A 25,826-nucleotide genomic window follows, 5' to 3' on the forward strand; every position below is an offset into this window, starting at 1 on the left:
ATGAATTAAGACAACCTATACTTGTATGTTTTACTGCAACTAAACCAGTGCCATAACTACAAAAGATGGATCCCCTGCATAAATAGTAATTGGACCCCCTACATTTATCTCTCTATAATTGTAGTTACAATTCTGATTAGGATTCATTGATCCCTGCCCTGAAAAGGACTTCGCCATAGTATGTTTAAAACAAAAATTAAAATTTGATACTGTAGATGACTAGTCTTATATAAATCAATACTACAATATATGTCCAGCATTTCAAACAGAAACGGACGTGCTTGGTATGCATCTCCCTGCTCGTCTCTCCTCTGTGACAGCTCCAGAACAGCTCATGCTGACTGATGTCACTACTATGTGTCTACACAAGCCATGTGTATCAACAAATGCACATGCTCATCTCTGTGTTCCAGCAGACTGTTCTTCAAGATACAACAACAAATTCACCAAGAAATTCTCCTTCCTTTGCATTCATTCTAAGTCTCCTCACAGCTTCTCCAGAAAACTTGCGACACTCCCTATCTCACTATCTAAAGTAATTTCAAAATTTTTATTTCTCATGGGAATCTTAAATTCTTAAAGTTAGGCATCATTTAATACTAAATCATGCAGTGGAATGAAGAGAAACTGAAGTTTCTGACTGCTCCTGGTTATATTTTATTCCCTGAATCTAAATTCCCACCATATACAATTCTGACTGGTTCAGACCCACTTTTGGTTTAGTACACACACCTCCTGCAATTGAGGGGGCTGTGAGGGCATACTTATGCCACTGGACTAAACTGTTTCTTTTATTTAAGAAATGAGAATACAGTGTAACGTACAGTTTTTTCAACTCATCATAACTGCTAGTAATAAATGTACTTTTGTGAAAAGTGAAAAGACCAAAAAAAATATGAATTAATTCAAATTTTATATGCACTTTTTTTCTGAAATGAATAATATGTTACTGGTTGTTTTAAACTTTTCAGGTCTCAGAGTACACTGGAAAACTTATCAAAAAGTAATTGCTAAAAACCTTGAACTCAAGCTGTTGTTTGTTTAGTTTTTTGCTTTTTTCTCAATATTATTGTGACAAGTAAATATCTCCAAGTTAGAAATTCTATTATTTTGTTTTTAAGTCACATTAATATTTTTCAGTGGCCAAAGCAAGAAGCTTGATAAGCTGCATGATAAGGTGGACCAGCTGGAGAAGCATTTAAGGTAGAAGTATAAAACTTGATTTTTAATTCTTATGTATGTAAATTTGCTAGAGTATACAGAGAGTGAGTTATAAAGAAAACTGAAAATTAAGATAACAAAAAAAACATTGATCTGCTGTACAGTTTTTAGTAGTTTTTTTGTATTAGTTCATATGAGGTAATAACATTTTTCATTCTTATAAAGACTTGACTTAATGGTTTATAGACTGACTTTATTTAATGTTGAACATCAGAGCATTTGTTTGGTTATTTGGTGAATTGTTTGTTTAATATAGTTTAGAATTAGTGGTTTTAAAGAATACCGTTTATCATTTATTACAGTACACAAAAAAGTGTAAAAGGAGAATTGTGCTGTAATGTGTTATGAATAGCTTTTTGACTGTGATTGTATTGTGATTTTAATTTTACTGCCATATTAGTGTTGCAGAGATTTTGGAAAAGAATGGAAATCCCACGACATTAGGATATATCTGCACATACCAAGACAATCCCGAAATTGTGAAACAGATGCTCGTACAGTTAACAAGGAAGGCTAGTCACAGGTGAGAAGTCTACTAGAAGTAAGAAGTTCTCTAGATTTTGTAGATCTGCTTGAGATTATTATGAACATGTGTTTTTATTACTGTACAAGGGTTCCAGCACTAACTGAATCCCAGTGGAGAGCTTTGTTATTGGAGATGTTAGACATACAGCAGCATATTTTCACCTGTATTACTGCTGAGGATTGTTATGAAGTAAGTTATTATAACTTTCTGAAGAATTATGGTAAATACAGTTTGTGCATTGTAAGATTTTGATAAATTATATGAATATTTTAAATTTTTTTATAAATTACTGTAAAGTAACATTTCTAGTTCTCTGGAAGGCAGTGGGATAGATGTAACACTTTGGAAATTAGTGTAACTTCCTTTAATTTATGATAATATGATGAAATTAGTATAAGCTTTGTAAAATTCCAACAGCTATTAAGAACATAATAACATTCTGATAAGTGCTATGAATATTGTTACATCTAATAAGTAGAAATGATAAGAATAGCATTCTGACAACCAGAACATAGTAACATTTTGAAGATTTCTATAAGATAAATGTAGCCTTTGAATAAATGCTTATTTTAAGATTAGAATCTGTTTTAACATATACATCTAATATTCTGATGAGTAATATTATAGTTTCATAATATTTTTAATGAGTACAAATAAGTAAAGTACTGTTACATACTTCAAAGCTATTGAAACATTTTAGCAAAAGACATTAAATATTAACTATTCATTTTCATATTTTAGAAAAAACTTAAAGCATTGAAGTTATTATATCTTTTTATGAAAGGAAAATTATCAAGTGTTAATGTTTCTTAACATTCAAGGGCAAGTCATGAAATATTAGAGGTATTGTTTCATTCTCTGCTAACCTATATATACTTCTAACACTTTTAACATTCTAGGATAAAACATAAAGTATTAAAGCTGTTGTAACAGTTTAGGACTTTTTTGCAACATAGTATCAATGTTGTATGTGCATATCCATTTTTATCTTTCTTAAATTGTGTATGAATTCTCCATAAGAGATCAAGAGCATGCAATATTAATACTCAATATTATTACTAATTATTTATTCTTCATATATTCATATAAAATCTTTATTCTTTTGAGTTTGTGACTAAAGTTTTGAATTCTCTATTAGATTTTCACAGAGTCCTTGTTGTGTTCAGGCAGTAAAGAGAGCATATCCCTAGCTGGACAGATGTTGGAGTGTAGCCACAGCGTTGTTAGGGGGAAATCCCCTTTGATTCTCTCTTCTCAGACAGGTGGTCCATTCTATTCCAACAAGGTTCCATACCACAAAGCTGTAAAACTTGTATTGGTAGCTGCTCAAGAATATTTTAACTCCTCTGCTACCCTCTCGGACCCTTGCATGGCTCTTGCCAAGTAGGTTTTTCCTAGCATAAGACATAATGAAACATGATTTATTGAACAACTGAAAGAATAGTAAATCTAGCCCTTTCTTTTGCTTGAAGTCTTTGATGATTGTTTTTGTCCATTCCACTTATAAATCTGTACTAAAACCTAATGGATATAATATTATTTCTCTGATTAAGATGCAAATCCCTAATGCCTCAGTGGTAACTCAGTGAGTTTATAATGCTAAAAACCAGGTTTCGATACGTGTGATTGGCACAGCACAGATAACTCATTGTGTAGCTTTGTGCTTGATGATTAAAAAAAAATTAAGATGCAAATCTGAAATTGGTTTTTTCAAAAATATTCAACTAGAATCTTCAGCATTTATAGAACTTACTATTGAACACATTCATTGAGTAATATTGTATGCTTTTAGTGGTTCCTGATTTTCATCAATCTAATGTGATGTTGCTCACTTATTTTTTTAACAAATTTTTAAATAAAAATTTTAAATAAATATTATGTATTTCTTAACAGATTCTATTTTTCATTACTAGAACATTCACTCAGAGTTCAGAATAATTCTACCAAAACCATACTTCACTTTAACCCTATCACAACCAGGGAGTATGTTTCAAATGTTGAGTGCACACCTGTATATCAATTTCTTAAATAAAAATAATAATTATAACTCTATGTCAACAATTTTTAACTCTAAAATATTTTCAAATTGACATTTTGTCATTTCGTAACATTTGTTTAGTTTCATTTGCTATGAAAAATAAATAGAAAGCTCAAAATTTCTGCACAGGTGTGTTCTGTCTCACCTGTAAATAACACTTTCAGAATTTTTCTATAATTTAAAAAGTAGGTTTATATTTGCTAAAAGACTATCATCCTTTGATAACACAATCATTCATGTTTTGTTTCTCATGTGGTTTTCATTTTTGTTAGTGGTTTTATACTACAGCACTTTGTTCCTAAGCATTTATGATGTCATATATGAATATACTAATGAAGCTAAAGTCAACATTTAAACATTATTGGATAGAGTAGATTATACACTGTTTATGTCGATGCAAAGTAGATAAAGTTTCTATAGTATTTTATGTTACCTCATGATACTGACTAGCTAAAACTCCTATAGGACTGAACAAAGAAATCTAATGGAAAGTGTAAAAGCCATAGGAACAAAACAAAAATCTGAAAATTTTTTTATAGTTTATTTAAATGCTGTTAAATTGTTTCTGTTTCAAAGCTACAGAAATTTTCTTCTTTCACAAGCATCAGGTAAGCCTTATTAGGTTTACCAGTTTCAGTAGGTGATGGCAGAATATTCCAATGACTCAAATCCTTATTTAAGTAATTTGGTTAAGTACTTCCACTGTGAGAATGGAATAAAAAAATCAGTGGACAGCAGTAATACCCCTCCTATCCAGAAATGTTTAAATGTAGACTGCTCCTTCAAAACAAAACTTACCAAACATGAAATATGCAGCTATATACATAAAAACAAACAATTAGACTCTAGGGAAAATATTGCAGTTGTTGCATCTAATGTAGAATAGAATAGCATGAGAATCCTCTACACCAGCAAAGCGTAAGAACAAAAAATTCAAAATGTCATTAACATATTCAGCTATCTCTATTAGGTCCAAAGAATTGAGATAAGCTACATTACAGGTATTGAGAAATAAAAAAAATCATATTTATAACATAGAACTTGATTAAAGAACAAATTTTAGTCAATTGCTATAATGAACAACTTGCAACATTTTATAATTCAGTACTAAAATCTGAACAATACCACAACAAGTGCTAACAGATTTTTCTCACAAGTACATCATTTAATTCTGTCAACACGGGCTTGGTCAATTGGACTGACTACGTGACTTCTTTGTACTCAATTAAAGTCTATACATTTAATACTTCTAACTTTAAATATAGAATGTATATCTTCACAAAATTTAGTAGTCTTTCAGCTCATATTATTATAAGTCTTTCACATACAAGAAATCACGTTTTTTGAGAAGTATTTTTAATAAAATATAATAAAGATATGTCCATTAATATATTGAGTATTTATTTTGAATAGTCCGTGTGAAAAGTAATTTTCATGTTAAAACTAAAAATAGTTTTTCTCATCTCAAAAATCTCAAATTTCCTTTGTGTAATCCCTAAAACCTTTATAGTTTATCTTTTGTCTTCCTAAAATGACTTCAAATTGTAACATGAAACTACATTCATTTATTCCAAGTAGCTCTAAGTTCTTAACAGTATACATCTATTTATAATTAAATTTTATTGTTTCATTGCCCTTTGAACTGTGTCTAACTACAGTCCATGCCATTATAAGTTCTAAAACACTCGGACAATGCACAGCTCGCGTTACGCTATCGAATTACATTACCCATGAGCTGCTTGCATGCATGCCTCGTGAACCATTTTAATTATATTATTAGTATTACATATTTTATGTAATCTAGTCTTAAATAACTTAAAATGATCCGTATTTTTAGATTTTAGTTACCTTTATATTAATAAATAAAGAATAAATATGAAAAACAAGAAATAAAGTACTTACCCAATTCTCTCTTTTTCTTACTGTCCGGTTTCAAAGAGAGTTAATCCTAATATTTTATGCTATAGATAGTAATGCACTTATATATTTAGTTAAATAATGCACCAAAGAATATTGATTAATAACATGCAAAAAGTAGACAACTTCACTTACCTCTAAAAATTTTGCTGGCTTTCTAACTATCAACAAGAGCCGTTACAAATTCATCCAAGCTAGTTGTTATCTTTCTCACCGGAATGAATCATGTACTGTGAGTGAAATTGACGGTATTCTGTTCAGAATACAACAGTATACAATAAGTCATTTGATAGATGAAAACCTTGACTTTCTATTGGTTATTGGTAATATATAATGAAATGTAAGAGAGAACTATCAATGAATTGTGAAAGAGAGGATGTGGCAAGAGGGGTCTGATTTTCTATTCGATAGCTCATTAACCAAACAAAACTGAAGGCTATAAAAATTATGGTTTGTTTGAGCAATAACGATTTTATAGATTTACTTTTAATTTCATACATTTTTGAGGGGGGTGAATAAAATAGGGATGATGACATGGTAAGACAAAATGTGTCACGTGGGTCACACTAGTGGATATTCAGGATTCTTTAAAATATTGCCTTGTAGAATTAAAAACTTAAAATTTGTATAATATTAAAATATGTATTATTAGCTAAGATTTTATGCTATTCTAATTTGTATAACATAATCAAAAAGTAGTTTAATAAAATTTTGAATGTAAGACACTAAAACCTTGTGTCATGCACAGTAAAGGGTACCATGGGAGATAGGGTTAATCCATTTACTGTGACTGGTACATCTATGGCTTCTAAATGTTGTTGTTTTTTTCTATTAACTGTATGATCTCATCAAAGTTTGTGCTATTTAGCAAATCCATAAAATACTCTGAATTTTCCCAGCTTTGGTGGCACTTGCTGTGACAGCAAGATATTATCATACAGGGAAACTGATGCATAAAAGGCAGAAATAATCGGTTTACTGTATGGCAATATATAGCAGAATACTGGTGGACAACATTAGCACAAAAATTTATGATCCAACACCTTGTGCTGGAATTTTAAAAGAATCCATGTGTGTACCAGCTGCAGTGAATGGATGAAACAAGGTACTAAAAAGGATTTAACCCTTTGACTACCATGTCCTACAATCCATATGATCTAACGTCATTATCGTTATATTTATTTCCAAAAATGAAAGTAGTCGATGAAATTGTTTAAAATTTGAGAAGAACCTTTCTAAATGTATGTAGTTTTAGAAAAATATTTAATTTTGATTTTTTCTACAATTTGTAATAAAAAATTCATTATTTAATGTAATTATTTTCACTCTGAATAGTTCACCTGCAAGGCGAATTTATTTTAAGTATAAAAATACTACTTATTATATAACAATTTTCACATTTCATGTGCGTTATCTTTAGAACTTTCTAAATGAATATCAAGAGTTTTGTAAGGTAAATGTTTATATTTTATTTTCCAATTTCTCTACTATATCACTAACTCTAGCTATTATCATCGACATACAGTTTAGTTTGTTTCAGAGGTTTCTTTTGAAATAAAGGAATAATAACTTGGATAATATAAAACTTTCAACTATAACATATCTGATAATGTCAAGTTGATTAAACTACATTGATCGTAAAGTGCTTTAATTAAATTTTGAATGTAACTTAGTAACACTTTGTGATATATGCAGAAAGGAATTTAAAGAGTGTGCTGGTAGTCATAGGGCTAAAAAAAATCAAGTCAGGTTTACATAAATATTACCACCAATATAAAGACAGATCCACCAATGTTAAAATTTAATGTTAAGTTAGTACACAAACTGCTACAAAATAAATGGTTATTTCAAGTTTTTCAAACTGTCAGTGCAGTAGCAAAAGCATATTCCAGTAAAAGTGTAACTTCAATTACCATGTGGTAAGTTAAAAAGGACTCAAAACTTCATAAGTGTTGCATATACATCAACTTTATAAGAGGCCTAACTGTATTTCTGTGGTTTGCTGACTCAAACTGTACTGATGGACTTAGAATAAGTTGAAATTACAGTCCATAGCAGAGGGTGCAGCAGATCAAAGAATGCATTAGGCCTCTACTTCATGATTATACTTTCAAGTTTACCTTTAGTGACAAAAAATAAATGTAATGTACTCATTGAACCTAGAATCTGTTTATTGGTGTCATCTGCATATAAACTGTTATCTCTCATTTGTCACTTATTTTATTATTATTGTTTACTACATTAACTGAAAACAAATGTATTTATGGTGTTTCAATATTAAAAGTAAATTGAAAATAAAGTTAACTGATAGCTATGGCTGCTTGACTTGATTTTTAAATAACTCAATCATATAGGGCCAGCCTCCAGCTTCTTCAGGATGTTCCTCCAAGTATAGAAGATGAACTGGACCTTATCAGTTCATTGTCACTTTTGGATGAGTTTTCTGTTAATATTTTACCATTACAAGGTGAGATGTGTTTCATTATTATGGAAAAAGATACATTTTTCAATATTTTTCATCACTGTGTTTTGTTTCATTGTACCAATGATGGACACATTAGCTAGACCGTTAGTGTAACTGAACCTGGCAGCTTCACAATTTCAGGGTTAATTAATCAATAAGCTTTGCCATATAGAAGGTAATTAATACATCCATTTCATTATCTTTGAACAATTTTTCACTGTTACAATCATCACTGTTAGAAAATTAGGATTATTTCATCAAACAACTAGGTTTACTGTTTCAGGATTAAGGTTTGATCATAGAATCAGTCAACATATTTCAAACAATTTTTTAATAATTTTAAATTTGTGTCTTGTCATTATAATTTATGTTAAATATATGATGTGCAGTGTAATTAACATCTGCATAGCAAGTTCTTCCTTTGCTTTTAATAAACAACATCAACATTGAAAAGCATGCATAAACCACACTTTAGATGAAAGATGTTAAAAGCTATATTATATGAGTAATTCTGCTGAGTTGTGTGGTTTGTGTACTATTATGAACGTTCATTTTGGATTGTACAGAACAGAGAGTCAAATCTTAAAACAAATTATACATGATTAATTGAAGTTAAATATTTAAATTTCAAAATAGAAAACAGTTACTTCTGGTATTTTTATTACACATTGTATATGGTAACATTATTTGTTGTAAGCTGAAAGACTGCATAGGTTACACAAAAGGTGTGTATAGTGTAATGAAGGAGAACATTTCAGAACAGGAACCATGCATGTAGCTATTTAAATAATTTGGTAAATAATCTCTCTTATTTTGTCATTACAAATGCATTATCAATTTCCAAACTACTTGTTTTTTCTAATGTAGTTCGACAGTGTCAAAATAGACTAGAACTGGTGAAGAAAGCTCTTTTATCTAAACCTGGAGCTTATAAGCAACCACAGAAGGTATGTTTTTTGGATACAAGCATGTATAAGTATGTTTGATATATATATATAAATATATAGACTAGCAGCCAGGGGTGTGTCTTGAGGATGAACCCCAACCATAAGTATAATGAGACAGAACCTATATATGTCACGTTTAGGAACTTCGCAGTTGTGGTCATATCAAATAGGTTTGTCATTTGTTAATTATCTCTTTTTTTTTTCCTTGGTAACAGTACACAATTAGTTAGCATTATCATTTATCAAAAACTAATCGCATCTTTAACAATTATAAAGATAAAAACACAAACTTAGTGTCAAAAGGTAGCATTTTAATTACTCCTTAAGGCAGATACAGAATTTCCAGGAAATTTCTATGTCATTCTGTGCTTACAGTACACAATTTGTCAAAATTGGAACAAGGTGCAATATAATTTATTTTAGTGTGAAATATTAAGTATCAAACTGATATTTACAATGTGTGCTTTGGCTTGTTTTGAGTTGTGCAGCATGTATAATAAAGGTAAGACAAGCTTTTACTAAAGCTTGTAAACTATTTTATAATTAATTGTATAATTAATGATCTTTAACATGAAAGTCATTCCCAAAGGTCCATATTATAGTATGGGCAAATTATTTAGCTTAGTTTTACACCTTCTTTGTAATTTTACCTTGAATACAAAAAAGAGTAATTGGCCATTTTGTTGAACCTAATCATTCTGATATTTACTGTATGGTTACCATAAAAATGACCTAATTGCTATGTGGTAAGCCTATTTAAGTTGACCACAACTGACCATTTCATAAAGGTGACATATGCCCAAACACAAAAATACAGGTGATGTTTTGTTATACCATAGGTTGGGGTTCTCACCACTTTAAGCCCCATTTGCCAATTATGAAATAGTGTTTTGCTTTGTTGAAACATTAAACATGCTAAACTATCATTCTGTCTTTAATTTATAAAATATTTGTATGCTGCATATGCTAGCTATTATTTTACTTTGTCTTGTTTGTAAAGGTGACATATGCCCAAACACAAAAATACAGGTGATGTTTTGTTATTCCATAGGTTGGGGGTTCTCACCACTTTAAGCCCCATTTGCCAATTATGAAATAGTGTTTTGCTTTGTTGAAACATTAAACATGCTAAACTATCATTCTGTCTTTAATTTATAAAATATTTGTATGCTGCATATGCTAGCTATTATTTTACTTTGTCTTGTTTGTAAAACAGTTTTAATAGGTTCTTCATATTCTGTAGCTCTATCTCAAATCCATTAATTTAAACATTTAATAAAACCTCGTTTGAACAAAATACTATGTGTCAAAAGAATAAATATATATAAAACTATAGAGAATAAATATTAGTAACATTGATTAGAAAAACAACTAAAAAGTTCGAATCTGCATAAAAAGAAAATATTGGAAATCAGTGTCTTTTAGGAAACCACTTTTTGAGATCAGTATTAGTAACTCAAATTCACAAAAGCATCTGTAATCTCTTAGTCTACATGTGGTGTATAAACATGAGAGAGGTATCAGCCTGTGTGTGAAAGAAAAGACCTATAATGCCAGCAGCTACTATGATGTGAAGTAATGGAGTGAATTGTGGTTTATGGAATAGCCAAGCTATAACTGTTGTTGCAACTTTTGCTTTGTACTTGACTCTTATCTATCTTCTACATCTTTTGAAAGCATTTCCAGAATTATATTTTTGGATACAACCTTTTTTTTTATTTATTTTGAGAACTTAAAATTATTATGAAATTTATTATTCTTTGTAGTATGATTAACCCCAAAAAACAGCTTTTATAGTTTAATACATTTTTTAGCAGTATTCAATTGAACTTAAAGAAAAGTTTTAAGTTCAGTTCATATAATTGAGTTTGAAGTCAAGAGTAATTTATAGATATAAGAGAAACTTTGTTCATACACAAACTGAGGCTTAAATTAAACAGGTTAACTCCATATACTTAGTACAGTGTACATGCTGTGCTTAAATTTTAGCTTATTCTAATCTTAGTGGTTTTTTATTTTTTCTTTGAGTATTAAAGCTACCACATCAACCTTTACATTTTAGCTTATGCAGTAAATAGATTTTTTAACATTTGCTTTTGGCAATGGTTTAGTTGACATTTGCATTTTAGGTTCTGTAATAGATGTAATATTTAGTATTTGTTTTTCAAAGTATTTAATGTGATATGTTGTTTTCTCTAGGTGTTAAAGCTGGTGCATAGGTGTTTGTATTTTCGTTTTTTAAATAAATGAATTACTTATTCATTTCATCTAGGTATTAAAGTTGGCACACCTACTACGAGTATGTGGAAATAACAAAAAAGAGTGTGAAGGAAAGACCTTGTCTCTTGTAGCTGAATCTGCTTTTCAAGTAAGCTTGGTGTTATTTACCCGTTGTCAGAATAGTTCAACATAAATTAATATTTTAGCATAGCAGAAATACCATACTGTACATGCACAGAAAGTTTTGCTTAAACTTGCATCTGTTGAGTTAATCTGAGTATTATGCTACAATAATTATCTATAACATCCAAGTGGAACATTTGAAAGGAAAATATTGAGTGTATAGTGTGATAGAAACTTAAAATAACAGATTTATTCTGCTAAGGAGTTTGACAAAAGTAAATCATTTTAATTTTGCTGGTTATCATGTAGGTAACTTGTAATTAAGTGACATCTTATCACTGTTTGATACCACATCTTTTTGTTCAAAATCCCCAAGAAAAAGAAAGATCTTCCATAAGCTGTCTCACTACTTAACACACACTCACACTCTAAGACTACAGTAACGTATTACTCACTACCTGTAGACATGCTTAGTTTAGAACATAAATATAAGCAATTATTATCCTAAACTAAATATTCATTATCTCTATTGTAAATACTGCTTGGTGTTTTCATGGTTGAGATTAAACATTTGTGAACAATGTTTCTTGGCACTCAAAGAATTAGTGGCTCCTTATGTCATTTCTTGATACTGATCTGGATCTAGATAGAAACTGTATGGAATATTATGTAAATCTAGGGGATGTATGACACAATGCAGTGTTCATCCCATATTGAATAGTTCACTACGGGCTCACTCCCATAGACTGACCTTATAACCATTATGTTCTTGTTATAGCTTTCATGCTATAACTTTTAATGCAGTGAGCATATCTTCATGAAATTTTGCAGATTATCAGTAAACATTACAGGACTTTCATATGCAAAATATCAGATTTTTTTAATTAAGTTTTACAAATTTAATAGTAATGTTTTCTTTTATATTTTTTTTTCTTCTTGAATGTTGACTCTCCAAAATGGAAAGTAATTTTGATTTTAAGATTAATGCATCAGAAAATTTTCAAATTTCACACGTGAAATCTTTATATCCTTCAGATAATTATCCAAAAAATTTGTTTGAAAATACTTTGTATTTTATATGTTATTTTCACTTGTGTATCTCTGTATGGGTTTGGTTAATTTGACCGACCTCGTAACCACCATAAAAATGAGGAAATAGATATAAATTATGCTTAAAATAAAAAAAAATAATAAATTTCTGTATCAACACCATAGAATTCCACAATATTTTATCAAGCTTAGTAACTAAGGTGTATTTGGGTCTAAAAATATATGATTTTTTGAGCTCACTAATGTCTTACCTTATCACTTGGAACCTAGCATGAAAAAAAAACGTTTCCCACATAAATACTTTGCAGAGACTGAGAAAACCACTAGGGAGACATTCTGAATTTTCAGTTGGTTATACGTATGCAAAGTAGGTGTATGTAAGCAAGTATTTTCAAAAATGCAAAAGGTGGGCAGGGACAACTTAATGGAATCAATAAAAATATATTAATATCTCAGAAAATAAAAAAGATAGGAGGTTCTTGTATTCTAGCTTGTCAGTATTGGTAATTTGAGTATCTAATTCACAAGAAACTATAGACTTTTGTATTTGGACATCACAAACATCTAATTTGAACCAATGCTGCATTCAACATACCACGTGATACATAAAAATCGATATTTAGTTTTTTTTTAATATTTACTTTTAAATTTAGAAATTAACTAATATATAATACTAAAATTTGAATTATAATCTACAATTTGATACCAAACTTATTGAATAAAATAGTATAAAAGTATATAAATTGTATAAAATAGTAGTTCAATAACATTTTTAATGTGAGTCTACAAATGTGATGACATGGTCTTTGGCCCGTGATCATAAGAAGACGCGTGTTGGAAGGGTTAACTGTAGACTTGCTGATGTAGACCCTATCGACTTTTTAAACACATTTTTTAAAATTGTTTATACACCAAACTCCATGAAATTATAATAATATATCAATCTAAAAAAAAATGAACAAAAATACTATTATTATGGTAGTTAGTCTCACTAATTATATACTTTTCATAGAAAATTCATTATTTCACCTGATGTTATTTTACACTGAGTGCTGGTAAAAACATAAAATTACTCAATATGACACAATATATAAGGGCCCCAAAAGTAGTAGGTAATACATAAAAAGTTGGTGATATAAGGATTAATAAAAGAGGACTACCAGAGTGCCAAACAGTAACTCTGTTGTAAATACCATGGATCTGTTCAGTGGCTAGAATGAAATATGTTGTGTTCCACAATAAATGGAATGTATACTATCTGTGTCCAGTAGTGGCTTCAATGGAGTTTGTGCACAGTGTGTGAGTTGTATTGGAATATTAATTATATCCTCGGTAACCAAGATGCAATTTTCATGTGTGAGTTACATATGTACAGATAAATTACCAGTAGCATCTCACAAGATCTGGAATAGAATACTATAAGTGTACCATAGTATCGAAACAAGATAAAATACTTTTTATGTTTTGCACTAACGGAGATGAATTATCTTTTGTGTTCGATATTAATGAAGGTGAAATATCATATATGTCTCACAGTAAATGGAATGGAAAATTAGAAGTGCTAGCAGTAATTGAGATAAATTCTCATTTGCATTCTATAGTAAATGGGGCTGATTATTGTGTTTGTCAAATATTAAGTGGGTAAAATACCAGTTGGGGTCACATTACCTGAAATAAAATACCATGTCTGTATGACATAATTCTGAAACAGGTTAAATATTATTGAGGACATATACTAAATCCAGGTGTTACTTTCTGTAGATTATGAACTGTCATATGAAACAGAAATATTTCCACATTCTGGTGCATGTTTTCAGACTGGTCAACTTCAACATGATTTTTATTGAGAATGCAGATATAGTACTTTGACAAGAGATTGATTCTGATCTTTAAATAGTGTAGATTGGTTTTCAATGCAAGTCAATAAACGAGATGACATGGCCTTTCACCTGTGACCTGTCTCGAAAGGGTTAATATATATTTGATTTTAGATATAATTTGTTTTTATTACTAGGCTGCAGACTATGAAGCATGTTATGGTGCATGTCGCAGACTGTTAGATGGTTGCCATAGTGAAGGTTGGAAAGTCTGTCAACTCCTAGGACAATGTCAAGAGTTCAAAAATTTGTCAGCAAGGTAGGGTTGGGTTTTTGTAAGATTGAAATGTCGTACAAGAAGGTAGCACTATATACAATATTTTTTTCATTGTTAAAATGATCATGATGTAATAAAAATACTAATTTCAATTGTTGTTTTTTTAAATAATGTACAACTGCTCATAGTGTTTAATTAACATCTGATCCTTAGACTTGTGTTTTGAGTCTTCACCTAACTCAGTAGGTTTTTTCTTCATACTAAACTTCAGATTATTTTTACATGGTAATATCAGACATTTTTACACAGAAGATATAGAAGTTTGTATTATATGTTCAGGATAGTTTCTGTTGGATTCCAGGCTTAAATTAATTGTAATGAATATTATCAACTGATCTTTTTTCCACATTTATAAAACAAATTGTGTTCACTTTTGCAATCAAATAAGAAAAAAAAAACAATTTATTAGTAATGCATAATAAGTATGTCATCATTGTGTAACATCTAATCAATGTATAGTCTGAGGTTTAAATTGCACTTTATAGAAATTATGTTTGAAGTCCCATTGCAACTACTTCTTCCACCCAAATTTGAGTCAGGTTTCTGTATTCTTGGTGGGCACAGCACAAATAACTCATTGTTAACTTTGTGCTTAACAACAAACCAGGGCTTACCATGGCCTACTGGACTGTAGATCTGAGGTTTCATGGTTCCATTACCACAAAAAAAAAAAAGTTTATGCTCCATACTTTGGGGCCATGGGTGCATTTTAAGAGTGATGATCATAGCCCTCAAGCATACTTGCACAAAATTCTATAGAGAACAACAATAAAAGTACTTCCTTCACTATCAAGCGTATGCATTCTTATGGCCATGATTACACACTGCTGCTTCACACTCACAATGCAGTTTCTAATGGAACAAGCTCCTGGAAAGGAAGACAAGGTTGGTCTTAGACTACACATTTTAGCAGACTTTCAACAGACTTACCACTCTACAAAATGCTTGAAGAAGATCTTTGCATTGCAGCTGCATTGATGGTCCTGACAGGAATGATGGAAGCTTGTGAGCCTTCTTCAACTGCCAGTTTGTATTCATTGTCTTGTTAATAGTGCCAAGAGATATGCCAGCTTGAATAAAATCCATTTTGGATCAAACATTTTCTTTAGCCATAGCTTTCACTTTGTTAATTAGGGTGTTTTTTGGCCACCTTTCACATGATGACAGCCATTGAATTTAAGATATGGGTGGAAGTTTGTGATACTTTACCACCTGCACAATCAAATGGTCAAAATTCAACTTGAGCTTAATATGTAAAACATTTAGGTGCTAAAATTGTTGTTTGTGGGTACACATACTACTGTATTAGCAAATAAAAGTTACTGTTACAAAATATGATTAATTCTATTTTTATAGACTAGAGCTAAAGGCAAAAGAAAGCTGTCTTTGCTAACCTTTATCTGATTTTACTTTGGAAGCAATATTTGGTTGGTTTGCTCCACTGCACAAGTAAAATTTTGTTGAAGAATGAAAAATAAATCTTTTTTGGAACTGGCAGTTTTATGATTTGTTCATTGTTTATATCTAGTTGTTAGGAAAAGCATAAACTTCCCTATATGATACTAATGTTATTGAAAAGTAGAAGGGTTCTGTTTAAAACTTTTGTATTATTTATAGTTAACCCCAGTTTTCTTTTAGACTAGCACTGCTGACTTTTGCAATAAGTTACTGTGCTTCAGATCTACTTGAAGATCTGTTGAGAAATAAAGCTGAAGTTCAGCTTGAGGTAAGGGTTTTAATTTTAATATTTATTAGTCTTCTTATAACCTGTTAATTACAATAATGTGTTTGTTTACCAAGGTATTTTTACAAAAATTACTCTGAACATCTATTAAGTATACAAAAATGTTGTTATTCTAATAAAAATTATAATGCCTGTTTTACACTCTCAATAATAATTAATGTTCATCTTAAATCCCACACTGTAGTTGTTTCATTTGCTATTTTAGGTAACAAAAAGTAAACAATTGGAAAATAAAATATAATTTTATTTTTTTATTTGTAACGTGATTCTCTGAACAAGTTTTTTAGTATTTTTGTCAGGTTTTCTGAATTGTTTTCAGATTTTCAGACTGTTTTGCTTCTGCTTTTTTCTTATAGTAATGAGCTCATTGAATGTAGACAACTCACTTTTGTGCTTGTGTCTTTGTTTTGTTTTCAGTCGGTGTTTTTATATTATCTAGTTATTATCTAGTTTTATATTATTAGCCAATACCAAACATTGTTTATCTAACCATTAGCCAATACCAAACATTGTTACTATTTTATAAGAAAGATTATTCATCTAACCATTAGCCAATACCAAACATTGTTCATCTAACTATTAGCCAATACCAAACATTGTTCATCTAACTATTAGCCAATACCAAACATTGTTTGTCTATCCATTAGTCAATACTAAACACTGTTCATCTAACAATTAGCCAATACCAAACATTGTTCATCTAACTATTAGCCAATACCAAACATTGTTTGTCTATCCATTAGTCAATACTAAACACTGTTCATCTAACAATTAGCCAATACCAAACATTATTTTTTCAGTAGTAACAAGCTATAAAGTGTTTTGAATAACTATGTACAATTTTGGTTAATAAAGTTTTCAGGTGAGACTTATCCCATGGTGTTGTTTCTATTCCTAAATATGTTAGTTAAGCTTGTGTCCTAAAGTGTTTTACATACTCTTTTGATTTACACAGCTGTGATCTTTTTTATTCTGTGATGCTATTCATACCCTACCTATTTAAAAAAAAAAAAATCTAATAGTACATTGGTACCCAGAATAGATTCTGTTTATACCCAAGAGTTCTGCTGCTTAGCCAGATTGATGCCAGCAGCATCAGTGATTATTGTATACCTTCAGGGTCTGTGGGGGCTCGGCTCCAAGACTTTCTGGACGTGGGGTAACCTTAACCATGGATCCAGGAGCACTGCAGGTTCTTGAGGATTAGTAATTCAATTCACATTTTCACCACTATTATCCACCTGAAGTGTAGGGTTTCTGTTTCTCCCCCAAATCATTGGGAGTTGGAACTTAGTTCTAGGGCTATCAGAGTTTGGTTGTTCTGGGGGTAGTGAGAGAGTTGTGTTAGTTTTTCAGAGGTTTTATTTCTGTGGGTTGTGGGCCTAAAAAGACAGGAGATTGGTGTTGAGTTATTGATCTTTCTTGTCTATATCAGTGCCTAGATTTTCCAAGGTTCATAAGTTACACATTCCTCAATCTGAGTTGACATTTTTTACTGGGATTGTAGATGTCCAAGTTTATTGTAGTTGCCTCCTATCTGCATATTGCCATAGTGGTGGAGTCCCACCAATATCAGCATTTGTTGTGCACAAGAGTTAGGTACTGCAGTTCCGGGGTTTTACCTTCAGACTCGCATCAGCTTCATATGGGTTCTGCTGTATCGTATACGTTTTTATTCTCATCACCTCCATTCCATCTCACTGTGCACACAGCATTACATGGATGACTGGTTACTGCAGAGACCATCTCGTCAATTGTTAGACCATCACATCCTGATTCTACTTTGAGAAACAACCCAGGCAGGCTTCATTTTCAGGGCTGAGACTTCTTTTCTTGCTTCAATTCAATGTGTCATCAGTCTGAGTATTTTTTATTTTTCATCTCATCTTTCAGTTGGGCTCAACTGTTTTCCATCTGGCTCAACACTATTGAATAGGTTGCCCGACTCTTACTCACTTCTCCTTCTCGATGCATGGATGATTCTTTCTCTTCTGGGAATGAGGGCATCATTCTCATGTCTTTGGGATGAGAGCACAGGAGATCCTTTTAATGGTCTTTATATGACCAAGAAATTATAAACATTGAATCACTGGATTCCCCAGTTTCTTTACTCGAGATCATCCTTCCATTTCTAGGGGTTTTTAAGTCAGAGCACTACTATGATATGGGTTCCTCCACTGCCACCACATCCAGAGTTCCATCTCTTCATGAATACTTTGTTTCAGGGATGGAGTGCATATATGAATGGTCGGGAATTCCAGAGTCTATGCACGAACGAAGAGGCTTCCGTACACAATGTTTTAGTCCTTCTTGCTCTTCAACAGGCAATGCCTCAAGGTCTGGGTTTATAAAGGGGAAAATTGTCAGGCTTCCCTCTGACCATTCTGTGGTGGTGTCTTGGTTCCCTTGGTCCATGGCTCCTTGTTTTCAAGTTTTGGACCTACTTTCTCACTATATCTTATGTTACCCAGAGTAATAAATATGATTTGTTCCAAACAATTGCCGGGTCCTGTTGATAGCACCAGATTGACTGCTACACCCTGGTTTCTGCTTCTGTGTTATCTTCTAGAGTGTCCACCTCTGCCACTTCTTCTTACGATAACTCTGTGGAGGCAGCCATGGCCTTAAATGGTACACCTGGCTATCCAAAAGCTCAAGCTGCAGGCATAGAAGTTCTGCAGTCTTTCACATGGCATCAGGGTTTAATTTCTAGGTTTGTCATGTATCTGTCTCAGTTTTTGCTTAGTACCAATATGGACACGAATATCGGCAGTGGTGTATTGAGATGAGGTTGAACCCATTTCGATCCTAAGTGTAACCATAACTCGTTTATTGACCTGCTTTTTTGGCAGAGATTTTGCATCTCCCTGTTTGAGGCAGCCTTATTGACTACCGTTCGATTTTCGTGACTACACATTCTTTGTGTCCCCAGTTCTCTCCGGATTCCCCAAGTTGCTTTGTGTCCTTGGTCCCAAATGACTATTCCAGTTATCTAACAGGTATTTTAAGGTTACATTACATGTTCTTTTTAAACACCTATTTGTGACCTTATTATTGATTCATCTGATCACTATTTCTCACTTCTATGTCCGATCAGATCTCAGTCATGTTCAGTGAGGGCCTTGAAGGTTTTATTGTCTGCACTAATGCCTTTAGAGATGCTAGACAATGAATTTTTATACTGGACTCTCTTTTGAAGGTGAGGAATCTTCTGCAAGTCACGTTCTAATCAGATTTGTCACATTTTTACGTCCTTATCACCCCATTTGAATTGCCTGCTGGAAGTCATTGTGGACCTCCACAATACTTTTATCTCTCATTATTAGCATGATTTGGCAGCCTCTTCACCTGAGGATTTTCACCTACTCCCTGTAGCTATCTTAACCATTTCTGCTAGATTATATAGAGATTATGCTAGATTATTTTCACTACTACCTTTCAGGGTCCCTTACCTCATTTTCACAGGATCTCACTCTGTGGAAAGTGTTGCCAAGCAGGTGTGCTTTTATCAAACCAATTTTCCACTAGCTACCACTAAGTCAATATACTTTATCTAGGTTGCAACAGGCTCTGTAGAAATGAGGTGTTCCATAAGACCATGTAGAAACTGACCGGGTGGCATTACTGATCTATGCTGGACTGCTGCCCATGGACTATCATGAATAAAGGATAAGGGGATCCTGCCCATCTCTGCCAATCATTGGATTGAGTAAATCAGGGTCAGGTTTCTTTAAAACATTTAGGAAACTTGGTTCACCTATTGCACTGTTTCCAGAGCACTGTTCTTCGGGACTCTCCAATGCGCTTTACCCCTCAGATTCTATGGTGGAGCTAGGAAGTCCTTACCACACCTGGTTTCTAGTCAGTGGGGTGGTGAACAGAGGATTTTCCTTCAGAGTGTTAGAGTGAATTCCTCCACTATTGGAGAATGTTGGCGAAGTTGGAGTCCCTCCTACCTGGGTCCCTGGATGTTTTTTCCCACCTGTTGGTGGGAGTGGCACCAGTCTACATGGCAGCCTACTCATATTACCAGTTCAGATTTGTCACTCGGCTATCTGGTTGGGGCATGTATGGCCCTTCTTTTTGATCAATGCTGGTTCAGTACATTGTTCATGGAAGAGGGTCCATTGTCTCCTTCAGATTCTGAATGTGAAGTGGTACCATCCTGGGTCATTGGTTGAGCACGTTTGTTCCACATCCTTCCTATAATTCCGAGAGCAAGTGGAATATACTTTGCTTACACAATGAGAGTAAGGATGAGTGTGGCTACAGGTTGAGATCCACTCATACGTGTGTGTGTGTGTATATACATATATATATGTATATATATTATGTTTGCGGTCCTATTGCCCTAGCCACAAATGTGGGATATAGGGACCAGGACCCCTTAATTCCAACCCTAAATAATGAAATCTCAGCTATCTGGTTGGAACATGGCCTAGAGTGAAGATAACTCATGTAAAATTCCACCCACAATACATGAATTAAGTTCCGGGTGAAGAGCATACCTGTTCTGAAAGGTAGTGTGGTTCCCCCTCTAGGGTTCCAAACTTCTATTGACACACACATGATCTATGTGGATTCTTTCTGTGTGGATAATGCCCTCACCAGCCCCTCCACCATCTCAATGTGGGATTCTAGCTATAAGTGTCAGTGGATGGTAAGTATGTTTAGGAAATTAACATGTCCTAAATTGCAAATAATACTTACGTCCCCTCATACTCTCCCATTCTTCTTTCCCACTAAGAGCCAGTGTTAGAGACTGGGATTGAGTCAGTCTCGAAAAAGTGATAACATTATCTGAATGAGGTGCTTATATACAATACCAGAATAGAGGTTGCATTGATGTAGATGGAGAGTGTCATGAGATAAATATTGCCAAGGCAATTAAGTGGGGTATTATAAAAGACTGAAGCAAGTGAGAAAAAATCAGACCAATGCTTTGATGGGCAAAAGAAGAAACCCTGGCAGTTGTGTAATAGCTATAAGTGTGAACCTTTGGGTAAGTATTATTGGAAATACATTTTCAATTTTGGAAAATGTTAACTTCTGTTGTACTGTGACTTGATTGTAGCATGAATCACTTTGATAAGTTCAATATGTATTATAGTTTTAATACATGTACTTCAATATAGTGGAGGTCACCCTCAGAAAAATATATATAAACTGGTACCAACTGTGTGTACAGGTGTTTTGTGGTCAGTATTTATCACTTCATTTCCTTCTCTGATCAACTCTTGCTTGACTGTCATGGAGTCATGTATAGATTACTGAAATATGTTTGTTATAAGAAATAGCTTTTCAGGTTTTGTTATTGATTACATTTCTTATTGTGAAGATTTGTCTTTATGAAAAATTATCTGGATTGTTGATGTCTGGACTAATGAGGTTTCAGTGTATGCATTAACAAAGTCAGGCTTAGTTTGTAGTGTTTTTCATGCCCTTCTTTTGTACACAGTAGAAAAGTCAGAATTTTATTCCATAGTGTTAATAATTTTCTGATTTGGTGGTGAGATGTCATTTGAATTTGCCATTCTTTCTTAATTGGTGTAATTCATAAACACCAGCTAGTATAAGACATTATGTACAAATTTGATTACAAACATTTTTAAGTAATGTAATAAAAAAAAACATAATTTTTTAGGATTTTCATATTTAATCTTTTTTCCATGTTTATTAAACATCTAATGTTGCTTAACTTTTATCAGGTTTTGATGGAATATTTAATGAGAATTCGGTTTCTAAAAATTAGATGTGAAAAAACAAAACCTAGCATAGAATTAGTTTGTATATTAAAGATTTATATAGAATACAGTGTTTTTTTAACACCTTATAGATGATATACTCACAAGTGAAATCCCAGCTTAATCAAGACAAGCCTGAAGCTAAGAGTACTGGAAACCTTTACATTAAGGTTTGTATTTATGTTAAAAGACTTTTGCTAAGGAACTGTTTTAAACAGAGCTAGGAAAATTTGATGACTATCTGTGGCTTGTGCTAAGTTAGCATTACAAACTCTGAAAAAATTTTCTTTAGTGTATTATTTACTCAAATTATGTGAAAGTAACTGGTGTATTCTATTCTGGTCACACAAAGGTTTTTACTATAAAGACTTTGCTATTCAAACAGTACTGATGAAAAGTTACTTCCCACTTGTGTTTAAACAATACGTGTTGCAAATTGCATAAAATCATGAAACTGTTGTTGACATATTTAGTAAGCGATAAAAATACAAATGTATCCTCGTTCACAGTCTATATGAATTTATTATAGCCTTGAGCCTAATTCTCATAATCAGTAATCCAAAAGAATACTTGTACACCTTATGACATGCTGTATTGTTGCTTCTGTTGTTGTCATAAATGTGCTTCATAAAGTAATTATATACTCATATGTCATTTCTAAAAGTGCTCATGTAAATTTGCACATAAAATACCTATTCTGTAGTTAGATATTGAGGATTAAACATTTTTCCCATAATAAAAGCAGTTCTGTTAAGGTTCTTGCTATTAAACATTCTACTTATTCCTAGGATGAAAATAGAAATAGTGAAACAAGTTTTACATTAAATACGCTTCAACAAACTCAAGAAGCCACCTTGAAAATTTTACGATCCACAACAGAAACAACTAAGGCTGTGTTTTCCTCTGTAACAGGTGCTCAAATTTGGAAAGATACAGCAAAGTAAGACCTTTTCTTTGATGCATTTTGAGCATTTTTGTGGGTAAATTACCAGTGAGTTAACTAAAGAATATTTAGACAAGCCTTAAAAATGTAATATTTGTTCAAGTTCAAAAATGTGTTCTGAAATGTATTGTGTAATTAACACAGGAAATTCTGTGGTGCTTCTAAGTACATGTATGATATACTAGTGCTTATATGTGTGTGCCTATCTACGTACTCTACTATTCTCATACACCAGCCCCAGACATCCGGTGAATTAGCAGCCTCATTGGATGTAGTCATCATCAAATCTGAAAATGAAACCACAAAATATTTTACACATGGGTTAAAATTGGCACTAAACAACCAACAGTTTTTTTTTTTCTCTTTTTATGCCAAACTTCATTAATGTTTGTACACACGTATCTTCTTTTTTTTCTTCTTTGAACAGAAATTCACATTTGCGAAATTGAAACTTTATCTGGATTTTTGGTCATTTTCACAGTTAATGCCCATGATTAGTAGTGGTTGTCATGGGATTTTGTTTAAAGTTGAATACAGGAAACAATATACCCTAAATATTGACAGAATGATTATCATTAGATACATTTATATGTGTGTTCGGGTCAAAGTGTGCAAGTCATGACCTTTTACAGTTACATTCAAAATTTAATCAAACAATCTTCTTTACAATATATTTCAGTAATCTTGGCAGTGAAACATAGTTTATAATTCAAGTTTTAATATTTTTTAAGTTTTAATTTTTTAATTTCAATAGGAAGTATTTAAATAAATTGTCATGTGACACTTCATTGCTCCAAGTTGTTCATTTTAGATATTCTTTCTATCCGTATTTAGCCTTCTGAGTTTAAAATAAATTATACACTTATAGTTAAGATATTGCTTAAAATCTCCAATCATCTTTTATTGAGATATAAACCAGAAAGTCAAACCGATATGCCACACCCTTCTATCACATCCTTTTTTTTTCTCCAAAAATCTCAATAATTCTCTTTCAGGTTTTCTATTGGATTATTTATAACCAATTTAAAGAGAAGATTTTAATTTACTGAATTCTTTATAAGGCTAGCTCATCCTGATGATTATTGTTTTAAATATTTAGCCAAGTGTTTCATTGTTTTTATCACTGAGATCACATTGACCAGCCAACAGAATTATTATAACCTGGTTGTAGCTTATTAAAAAGCCAAATAATTTATAATAGTTTTAAGACATTGTTTTTTTTTTTTACAAGTTAATGTTTTATAAATTGGTTATCTTAGCTTAGAAAAAAAAATGTACAGACTATGAAGAACCATACCAAAAAGTAGTTTAAGTTTTGATGAGACAGTGATGATCAAGTACAAGATCCACACATGAGCACAAAATATCTTGTTATTTATGTATATACATAGGTTTATTTATTATAGATGAAACTAAAATGTAAAAATTAGAAATTTATTAGGTTAGATAGAAAATGGAATAAAAATAATTTCTTATCAAAGAATGCAAGCAAGCTGGTTTTGCATAATATAATTCAATATTTTGTTTTCTATTCCTTGCATTATACTCTCGCCAGGTGATTTATTGCTTTGATATGCTAGTTTAGTAGTTAAGACATGATTCAAAGAGCAATAAAACAATAAAGTTAAATGGAAGCAGTTGTGAAAAGGTTAGAGGACAGAAGATTTTAGGATAAATAACTGTAATTATCTGCCACAATATGCAATAATTTTATAAAAAAAAGAGTAATTTAGATTTATTTATCTCTTTTTTTTATATGGTTATTACAAGTTTGATCAAATTGATTGAGCCCATATGCAGTTAGCGTTAGGGTAGAGAAAATAACAGATACGACATAAAATTTTATTGAAAAAAATGTTATATTCATTTACAAGGACCCAGAGGTAATGTGAATGAAATATGAAAACTGTAAGATGGAAAAAATTATTTCTATTCTTAACATGAAAATCACTTTGCATTCAGACTAGTCTGAGTTAGACTGACTGAAGTAAATTCAGAGATAAATTTTCAGTAGAAATACATGAGGCTGGTAGATTTGAATTCAGTTTGAAGTTCAAAGAATCTGGTGAGTTACTAAGACACTGATGGGTTTATAACTTACTTGGCAGTGTAAACCACTTGTCTTATTATTTAACATTGCTTACTTTTTGAGCTGAGCATAGCTTAGTGGTTATGAAGCAGACCTACTGATTGAAGGTCCAAGGTTAAGTTATAAAAGTGAGTCAATACCATCATTGGATCAAAACCCTTGTTGTGAAAAATGCTGCTAACTGGCTGGCATCCTTCTGGATAGTAGTTCAAAATTAGGTGTGGCTCTACCTGGACTCAAGAATAGTGTCTAAAGGTGTTTAACCCATGTACGAGTACGGTGCTATTCAGATTGAGGACACCAATACTAATGTTTAATTTGTAATAATTGTGATTTGCTCATAATTAAAAACACACATTTGATCATATATTATGCTTTCTAAACTGTACTGGAACTCAGAAAAAAGTAAAAATTATATGAGGTTATTCTACCTTTTTTAATTCTTTGATAATGTTGTCTTGATTTATGGTGTAATGTTATTTTTCATTAGTGAACAGCAAAGCTTAAAAACAATTTTTTTTAATTCATTTAAGTTTTAGAAAATAATGAAAGATCAACTTGAACTAGAAAAATATATGTAGTTAAAATAAACATTGTATTTTATTCACTGGGTTACATATATATATATATATATATATATATATAT

General features: G+C 31.8%; 1 protein-coding gene across 1 annotated transcript in view; it reads left to right on the forward strand.

Annotated features, from left to right (window-relative positions):
* LOC106466556 (neuroblastoma-amplified sequence-like) overlaps positions 1-25,826 on the forward strand; it is a 159,397-nt gene that overhangs the window by 71,729 nt on the left and 61,842 nt on the right. The window contains exons 20-30 of the mRNA XM_022394589.1: positions 1,141-1,203; positions 1,622-1,744; positions 1,834-1,936; positions 2,886-3,130; positions 8,057-8,169; positions 9,034-9,113; positions 11,386-11,481; positions 14,521-14,642; positions 16,299-16,386; positions 22,241-22,318; positions 22,937-23,088. Of these exons, the coding sequence (XP_022250297.1) occupies positions 1,141-1,203; positions 1,622-1,744; positions 1,834-1,936; positions 2,886-3,130; positions 8,057-8,169; positions 9,034-9,113; positions 11,386-11,481; positions 14,521-14,642; positions 16,299-16,386; positions 22,241-22,318; positions 22,937-23,088 (1,263 nt within the window). The remainder of the gene's footprint in view (positions 1-1,140; positions 1,204-1,621; positions 1,745-1,833; positions 1,937-2,885; positions 3,131-8,056; positions 8,170-9,033; positions 9,114-11,385; positions 11,482-14,520; positions 14,643-16,298; positions 16,387-22,240; positions 22,319-22,936; positions 23,089-25,826) is intronic.

This window comes from Limulus polyphemus, unplaced genomic scaffold, assembly GCF_000517525.1.
Source record: "Limulus polyphemus unplaced genomic scaffold, Limulus_polyphemus-2.1.2 Scaffold2300, whole genome shotgun sequence".
NCBI lineage: Eukaryota > Metazoa > Arthropoda > Merostomata > Xiphosura > Limulidae > Limulus > Limulus polyphemus.